A 9,558-nucleotide genomic window follows, 5' to 3' on the forward strand; every position below is an offset into this window, starting at 1 on the left:
TCTGCCTGTGCACACATATTCACTCTTCTGATTTTTACAAGATATGAGGAAGAGAGAACCCCATATTTATGAGGTGGGGATCTGTCCAAAAGAGCTTGTGACAGCACGTTAGTGCTTGTAAAACTTGTGATCCAAGAGGAGCTGGTGGTTTAGGTGATTTTTTGATTTAATGATGAAAAGGATATAGTCAGGGATAAATAAGACAGATGCATAGTGTGCCTTATCAGGTGAATTTTCACATGGGTCTTACTCACTGGGAAACCACTTTTCAGACAGCTGGTATTGCTAGCATAAACTCACCAGGGAGTGCAAGATTTGATGGAAGGTAGTTTTGTTCTTTATATTCTGGTAGCCTCTTGGAGTTCTACTAATAGACAAGTATGAATGACACTCTATAAGCATGGGAGAAGTTTAAAGATATTCTAATCTAGTAACAGCATGTGCACAGTCGCGGGTGTGGGAGGGAGGGCCAGGATGCTTCTGAAAAGAAACAGTCTTCATGCATGTGACAGGTAGTATATTTCTATCAGAAACTGGGTGTTAAGCAGTTTTGTGTTGAGGAGGCATTGACTTACTTGGAGACTTCAGAAGGAAACATCTACTCTTTGGCTAATTTTAATTATTTGATTATTTCGTTATTTGATTTGAAAACACACTGATTTAAAATAGTGCTTGTTTCAGCTGAGTGCATCTGAGTCACCTTTTTATGCTGCTGCAATAGGTCCTTAATATGAAGAACAGAAATAAGAACAGAATTCTGAAAATGATGATGCTGAAGACAGTGTAAGCTGTCTTTAAGACCTTAAAAATGAGCTGAAAGTGGCTCTAGAACAGATCACACCAAAGTGAAGTGATAAATGTTCCCTTTGAACCTATATTTTACACCTGTGATTCAGTTATAGCTGGAGATCTGGGAACTTAATGGCTCTAACAACTTGAGTGCAGTGCTTGTTCCCTGACTCACAAAGGGAAATCAAGCTTTAACTCTTTTGAAAGAATGTTTTTGCTTCCTGGTGTTTGTTTAATTTAACAATCCTTGCTGGATACATGTCCTTCTAATGGTTCATTTTCCCTTCTCAGCTGGAAAAAGTATTACAGCAGGGAGATATTGGGGAGTGTGCAGAGCCTTATATGATTTTTAAAGAATCTGATGCAGCAAAGGTAAGAATTTTTTTGATGTTTTGGTTAAATTTGGCTATAAGCGCTTGAAGGCATTTTGTTATTAACAAATGAAACATACATTACTTTCTTTCACCTTGGACTTAACAACCATTGATACTGTTCCTGTTGTTAAAAGGGTCCGTTTTTAATTAAGAATCTAGTCAAATTCTAAAGGCCAAAGAAGAGTCAAAGACCCTTGAATCTTGATGCCTTATTGGGGTAGAGTAGTTAAAGGTCATCAGTTTTTGTAGCTGGCAGGGGACATGTGTGGTTACCATCAAGCTCAGTCATCTGTGATTCCCTGTCCCAAAGGATCAGCTGTGTGCTTATAGCTGGGTCAAGGAAAAGCAGCATTTGACTTGAATTTGCAGTAAAATTTCAACTTTTCCATTGCTTCTGCAGCTTAACTCCATCACAGTACCTCTGCCTTCCTCTAGAAGGGTTATAAAACAGATGAAATACGTTAACAGGAGATTCTCCATCAGGCCTGGTTTTGAATTGCAGTGCATTTCTGGTTCTTTTTTTTTTTGCTATTCTCTGCTGATTTTTCTTTTTCCAAATACTGTAAAGAAGGGCCACACTCAACAGCAGGCTGAAGCTGTCCTTTTTACATATAGTAAGGATAATTTAAAATTTTTATACTTTAGTGTTTGGTTTTTTTCATTAACAGTGTTGTTTTAATTCCTGCCTTCAATGGTTTTGGGCATTGTCCTGTGCAGTGAAGTCCTTGGCATTTTGAAGTGCAGGGGATGGCATGGACCTGCCCCAATTTGACTGATTCTTTGTCTTTCCTTTCCATGTTTAAATGGAGCCTGTCTCCTTGCAGGACTAAAAGCAGAGGTTTCCCCACAGAGAAGAATGCCATCTTATAACCTACAGTTGGCAGCTGGTTGCTCATTGTAGTGTATTGGAATTGATACCAGTCGAAGACACTCTCCAAGATTTGTTTTGGAGTTTTAGAAAGCAGGCATTCTTTATTGCAGCACTGGATGCATGGGGGATAATTTCACCTAGTGTGCATGCCACAGCTTCAGCACAAACAGGTTATATGGAGTAACTAATTACATATTAATCAGATTAGTATATATACACATAAAATTTATTGTAACTGATTATCATAGTACTGCCTACACCCAATCATGCACAATGAAGAATTTATTTGAGTCGAAGGGCTGCTTTTACGACCACTGACCTGTTTGAGATTCTGTTGGCTGTCCTTGAAGTCTTTGTTCTTGTCCTTGTTCTTTGATCTTGAAGCTTAACGCAGTTTCAATCACACGTGGTCAGTTTCAACATTGTTCCCATCAAGAGTGCAGGAACATCTAGTCATAAGAGCAAAGAACTGTAAAACTACCTCTACTAGTTAATTACTTGGCTACACTTTTGTCTATTGTTTCAATCATAGTGTTAGTATAAGATTTCTAATACTTATTTACCAAATCTCACTTTTACAGTCATCTAGCAGCAAACCAGTTTCAACGGCTGGTACAAAATATTAAAACCATAAAAATATTTAGACATACCATACAGAAGGTATGGTCATGTGCTATTAGGGTGTGGGTGGGAATTGCAGATTTGGTAGGTTCAGGAGCAAACAGGAATGCTGGTAGCACTTGCAGAATTTAGTGGCACCTGGACTATGTCCTTTCCTCAGTCTTTTCACCCGCAGGCTACTATTTGTTTTTCTGAAGTGCTTTCTCCAATACAGCAGTGGTTATAGCATAGCAAATCTCTGATTTTACTAGCAGTCGGAAGGAGAAAACTCTAACTTGAGCTCACTATATTATTTTATAACTCTAGTTTGTAAGATGTACAAGCGAGCTTGGAAAGGAAACCTTGGATACGTGGAATGTGAAGCAGTGCTTATGAGTCTCAGAAATGGTTCCTAATTTCTTGTGCAATTGGATTGAGCCAAGTGAAGATCAAAGTGTAATAGTGAGGACTGGATGAAGGGCAAAACAGATGCCAGCCCTTCTTGTGATGAGAGGCTTTCCATTATGCTTTTTTCAAAGGAGCTGGGATGTTCATTTGTTAGTTTCGATCAAACTCTAACAAAGTTTTGCCGTCCTAAAGTTCTAATCTATTTTTAGCTGAAGAAGTTAACATTTTTTGTCTAACTCTGTCTTTATATCACTGCACCACAATATGAAAAATGGATATTTTTCACCTCAAGTATATAGATAACAAAAGTAAATAGCTACATTTCCTGTGATCAGTAACTTGACATATGCCTAAGTGAAATTTTGGAGCTGGATGCTTGGAAATGTAGGTGAAAAGTTGATTTTTCAAGATCTCCTTCCCAGCAAGGTGCATAAGCATGTCCTGAACTAGAAGAATGTGAGCAACAGAGCGCGCTCTGTTGTGATCCAGCCCCCTCTCTGGGGACTTCTTAAAAGCCTGTAGGTGACAACCTTTCTAAAGCAAAAAATTGCCCTTTAATATGCAGAATTGTGGAAAAGTCCTCTCTTACTCCTTTTTTTCCCTCAACAAAATGAGTATGGTACTGCTTCTTATTTGAGCAGTGTTTTCAGTTTCCTATGCAACTGCAGATGATCTGAGCACCTGCTGCATAAAATCACATTAAGAAAGGCCATTTCAGACTTCATAGAGTAAAATTCAGCTTTTCTTGAAAGGGCAGTGGGCAGATGAGCTCACTGGGATTTGATGGGCTATTCAGGAGGCTTAAGAGCATGAAGCCAGCTGCTCTGGCTGTCAGGCCGTCCTGTGTCTGGTACTGTTGGCCTGCTGGCAGTTTTGTGAAGCAGAAGTCGGTTTGCATAGCACGTAGTGATCCTCCTCTAGAAGGTGCTATTGAAGCACAGAATCATTGCAAGTTAGAAAAGATGCCATTGTTACGTACTGATTTTGCTAAATGAACCTTTGTTCCTATTCCTCTCCTTTTAATCTCTTGGATTGAATATTTTCTTCACAGAATAAGGAGAAGTTGGAAAAACTGAAATGCCAGGCAGAACAGTTTTGCCAAAGACTGGGCAAGTATCGAATGCCTTTTGCCTGGACAGCTATTCATTTAATGAACATTGTGAGCAGCGCTGGAAGTTTGGAAAGAGATTCCACAGAAGTAGAAGTTGGCACAGGAGGTACAGTATCTGGCATCTGCATGAGAGAATGTGGACAAATCCAGAGTTTACTGAAGTCTTGATTCATACCCTGTAGCTGCCGTTGCTCCTTTTATCACTTTCCTCCCCCTGCCCTAGGCCTTCTGATAGTCTTGGGTCATGGTTGAAATAAAACAGAAAAGTCCATGATAACAAATGGATTTATCTTTCAAGGATTTTACAAGCAAACCATCTGTTATATTATTTAAAACCAGGCTTCTAAGACTGAGAGCGCGTTACACGCTGATGAACATTTTCCAAAGGAGTGGATTAATCTTTGTGAACCACATAGCTCATCTGAAACTGCTCTTCAGCATCCCCAAAACTGCCAACTTCATCATCTTTCAGAGCAAGAGAAATACATAAATCTCCACACGATAAAGACTTTTATAATAGCAGTAAGGCACTGGGGTGAGGTTGCTGTGAGAGGAGCAGAAGTAGTCAGCTGTGCTTCATAGCCTCCTGATACCTCAGGAGTGTGATTGTCTTAGCATAACCACCTCTTCTATCACGCTTATTGCATAATTTCCAAATGCAGCACCTATCTTCTTGTGTAGAAAATCCTGGTTGGAACAAAAGTACGTTCTTGGACTATTGTTTTTCTTCTCTATTTTTTTTTAATTCCTCCCCCTTTTTATTTTTATTTTTTGAAGAACGTAAAGGATCATGGTCGGAGAGGCGGAATTCCAGTATTGTCGGGAGGCGTTCATTAGAGAGAACCACAAGTGGGGATGAGGCTTGCAATTTGACCAGTTTTAGACCAGCTACTCTGACAGTGACAAACTTCTTTAAACAGGTATTTTATGAAGCTATCTAATTAAGGAGTTGCTTCTTGGACAGAGTGATTTGATCATGTGGAGTCAGTTTAGACCTGAATGATTAATTGTGATGCTTTCAATGCATGTAATGTCTGTTCCCTGATCACAGGATATCTTTGGACAGCATGCAGTGGGTTTATTATATCATGTGCTTAATTCTCCCAGCAGTGGGTCCACAGTTGATTAGTGGATTCTTTCAATAAGTTTACTGTGAGTGATTATGTTAGGAATTCAAAATTATTAGCTGGTTTTGACTTGAATGATAAAGCATCATTATGGCATAGTGATTTAACCGCTCCAACTAATAGAACTGGGTCTCCCCAGAAGAACAGCAGTTTATTTTGCTCCAGATTTTTCTAGCATGCATTGGAAAAATCACTGCCTGGCCTTTTGGTAAACATATTTGGAAAAATGCTTATAGAACCAAGTTCACAAAAACGGAGGATAACTTCTGTGGATTAGTATATGCCAAAAAGTATTCCAGATATTTGTCCTAGTCTAGGAGTTGCATAGCCTTTATCATGATGGTCAGTTGACTCCTTTGGCTTCATTGGCTGATAGACAATCCCGTTGAAACATCAGCAGGCTCAGAACCAGGTTCATCAATGTGATTTGAGGTTGGCATCAGTTCCCTGGACACATCCAGGAATGCCTGAGAAAATAAAGCATTTCACTTCTGATGCTGCTCTGCTGAGTGGCAGCTCTTCTTAGCCAGAGCTTGGGATTTTCCTGAGAAGCAGTAGAAAACATGATTAAATGGAATAAAATTTTTAGTTAAGCTTAGAAAATGGTTTCAGTTCATTAATTTTTGCTAAGATTTGCTTAATGCCACATCTGGTTAAGGAAAATTGTTATTTCAATGTCACCTTTGTGTATAAAAGGGATTTAATAGTGTACAGCCAGATATTTTTTGGACTGATTTCTTGATCATTGGGAATACAAAAATTTGGATTCTATATATTGAAAGTTGGTTAAGCTTTTTTTTTTTTCTTTTTTTTTTTCTTTTTTTTTTCCCTGATTTTTTTGGTTACATGCCACTTTCACTGTGGGTAGCCATCCAAAGTCTGCTCTTAAATACAGTAGTGTAAATAAGGAGAAATGTCATCAAGGGCATCAAGTTAATACTGGTGCAAACCATGTAAGTGGAGGGTGACTCATGCCTCTGGAGCTCCATGCTTTCACGGAACTCAGTATGACTGAAATCGGGCTCTCTGAACGGTATCTCTGGGGTCTCAGTGACACAGAGGAGCACAGGAAGTTCCTTTTGCTTGGGGTGTTAATAAAATCCAGTTCTGTAACGTATTCACCCAAAATGTAGAAAGTAAGAAAAAAAACTATTACAGCATTGCTAATGCAGCCATTCCACTGACCATGTTCTGCAGCCCTCTTTGTAATATACACCAGTTCAAATCTGGTCACTAAGTTAGTAATGATTTACAAAAGCATATATTTATTTACTTTATTAAGGTTTGTTTTCACTTGACAACTTTGAAACAGCTTGTTTTATTAATTTGTCCTTTAATAATTGCCAAATGTTGATTTAGGATTTTAAGCTTCTGATTTTTCTGTATCTTTTATTTTTTATCTTCCCTTCCTTTTCTGTTGTTGAGCACAATTAATTGAATACTACCCAGCGTTTTTCTCCTTCCATTTGCTTCTTTTTTCATATAGTGATTTATGACCTTTATTATCAGATATTTTCTGCTTTTGGATAGTGAGAGGATGGCAGAGTCACATTTCCTATGTTTCCAAACCTAACAAAATTCTGGGCTACTAGAATGTGGCTCAAGGAAAAGTGGCAACAGAATCCTTCCACTTCCCACCATTTCTTAAAACTTCTCCTGAAAAGTAAGGCTCTTTTAGACTCATACCAAAGAAAAGGCAGAGGAGAAGGAATGAGGATCACTACCTGAATGACGGATACTTTTTCAAACTATTATACTTGCTAAAAATTGGATATTTTGGGGAAATCTTTTAATAGCCATTTTCAGTTTTGAAAAAGATAATATTGATGGGGAGAGAAAAGGTTTTCAATGAGAAGTTCCTGCAGCTGTCATGATGATTAATAAGGAAAAAAGGAAGGAAAAAGGATGGAGAAATGAACTGTAATTTAGCATGTTAATGTTAACACCTTCTTCTGGGAAGGTACATTTTGATATCAGAGGAAAGAGACTATAGTATGAGGTGGTTTATTCATTCTCTTGCAGTCCTGAAGGGTTGTGTAGCTAACCATTTTCTTCCCAATGTCCAACAGGAGGGTGATCGCCTGAGCGATGAAGATTTGTATAAGTTCCTTGCTGACATGAGACGGCCATCATCAGTGTTACGGAGATTGAGACCTATCACAGGTATTGAACGAGATCTTTTTGGCTCACGTGTTAAGGTATTTGATTAGTTCTTCACAATTGCCACCCAGTTCTTATAAGTGAGCAGATGAAAAAAACCTTAAGAAGTCATCCACAGCAATCCCTGGTAGACCACAAGCACTAAAGATGGCATTTTGGCAGGTTTTTCACTGTTATGCGTGCACATGCAGCTCCTGCAATGCTGAGACTAGTATCTGTGAGAAGACGATGCAAACCACAAAGCCCTAAACCCAGCAGGGACTGAGGAGCCTCTGTTTTCCTGAGTAAAATACCACTCTCTAGCTAAGAGGAGAACTCTCTTCTGGTTCCTACTTGGTTAATAGGAACAGACTCCACCTCTGTTTGAGATAGGAAGTAAAAACGCTGGCACACCAGCAGTGAAACATCACTGGTCCCTGACCTGTGCTATTCCTGACAATATTTACTTAACCTCTTTTTAAAAATCTCCAGTGACAGCAATCCTACTGCTTCCTTAGATCATCTCTCCCAGCACTCAGCTGTCCTTATGGTGAGGTTAGGTATTAAGAAAACTTTGCAAAATTATCTTGCTGCAAATTAATCTGATTATGGTCTGTCATGCCCTCAGGGCAGTTATCACAACCTTTCAAGTACTTGAATACTGTTATTAGTTCACTCTTATTCACCTCTATTTTGTAGCCTAACCAATCTCGGGTTTTTTTCAACCCTTCCTCAAAGGTTGGGATTTTAAAATTGCCTGTTACTCTCTGCTAGAGTTTCTTTAATCTGTCCATGCTTTTCTTCAAGCATGGTGCTCTAAACTGGTTATGTTGCTCTTCCTAAGACCTCATGCCAAGCAAAGCAGACGAATTTGTCTCCAGTGTCTTACACATGACATTGCACTAATGTGGCTTAGAATGGTTGTAGTTTTCTTCTGACGTTGGCTTATTTTCACTGCTGTCACCCAGCCCCTTTCTACAGAGTTGATCCATGCCAATTATTATATTTTTTTATGTTTGTATGTTTGGTTTCTCCTTCTTAACGCAAGTCCTTTGCTCTTTCTTATGTTTCACCTTAGTCATTTGATGCCATTTCTCCAGCTCTCCTGTCTTCCAAATTTTTACAATCATTCCAGCCTCAGTGCCATCCACCCACAATAAGTCTGCTGTCAATACTGTCAGCTGACCTACTAAGGAAAATATTCAGTAATCTTGGTGCAGATTAGCTTTCAGCAACTCCTGCTGTATTCTTCCAGTTTGATAGGCAAGGTTCCTGATGAGACGTTGAGTAAGGTTTTTAACAGTAGTTGGGCCTCGCAGTAGCATTATCTAGACTGTATTTCCCCAACTTGCCTATAAGAACAGCATTTGGGACTTGTTAAGATACATCTTTTCTCTTGATTCTTGTTATCTGGTACCCCGGTTGCCCTAGATACCAATTTGATTCACTGTTACTTGTTTTTAACAAATCCACATTGGCTGTAATTTATCATCTGTTTATTTATGAAATTAATATATAGGAAATTAATCTGAAGAAACAAAGCATGAATATGCTTTTTGATTTAAATTAACTTCTATTTATCGTAATAAAATAATTTTCTTCTTACAGCTCAATTAAAGATAGACATATCTCCAGCTCCAGAGAATCCCCATTACTGTCTAACTCCAGAGTTGCTGCAAGTCAAACTTTACCCAGACAGCAGAGTTAGACCTACAAGAGAAATCCTGGAGTTTCCTGCCAGGGATGTCTACGTTCCAAATACCACATACAGGTTAGAGTTTTGAAATACGTTTCACATTTCAGGGCCTGAGACTGGCAAGTCTAGAAATTCCTACCTTATCATCTGGTTCATTGCAAAACTTGCTATATCAGTAGATCTGCTGTGCCAGAGGTACAAAAAAGTTCCAGACTGACACAGCAGAAAATACACAGTTGTGAAGGGACAAACATATTTGCATAAAACTTGGCCGTGAACAATAACAGCAGAGAGGTTTCTCCATTTCCCAAAATTCACGGTGCAATTTAGCTGAATTCTTTTAAGTTTTATGTAGGTTTTTTTCTTCATCTGTCTGCTAAAGTCATCATTCTCTCACTGGTTTTGTTACTTTCTGATACTCTCAGTGACTTTCTTTTTTTTTT

At 38.7% G+C, this 9,558-nt stretch overlaps 1 protein-coding gene across 2 annotated transcripts in view; it reads left to right on the forward strand.

Annotated features, from left to right (window-relative positions):
* DOCK7 (dedicator of cytokinesis 7) overlaps positions 1-9,558 on the forward strand; it is a 99,925-nt gene that overhangs the window by 23,406 nt on the left and 66,961 nt on the right. For both annotated transcript variants that reach the window (XM_010582299.1, XM_010582300.1), the window contains exons 9-13: positions 1,081-1,161; positions 4,094-4,259; positions 4,931-5,073; positions 7,350-7,443; positions 9,028-9,190. In XM_010582299.1, the coding sequence (XP_010580601.1) occupies positions 1,081-1,161; positions 4,094-4,259; positions 4,931-5,073; positions 7,350-7,443; positions 9,028-9,190 (647 nt within the window). The remainder of the gene's footprint in view (positions 1-1,080; positions 1,162-4,093; positions 4,260-4,930; positions 5,074-7,349; positions 7,444-9,027; positions 9,191-9,558) is intronic.

This window comes from Haliaeetus leucocephalus, unplaced genomic scaffold, assembly GCF_000737465.1.
Source record: "Haliaeetus leucocephalus isolate CR32 unplaced genomic scaffold, Haliaeetus_leucocephalus-4.0 Scaffold848, whole genome shotgun sequence".
In the NCBI taxonomy this organism is placed as follows: domain Eukaryota; kingdom Metazoa; phylum Chordata; class Aves; order Accipitriformes; family Accipitridae; genus Haliaeetus; species Haliaeetus leucocephalus.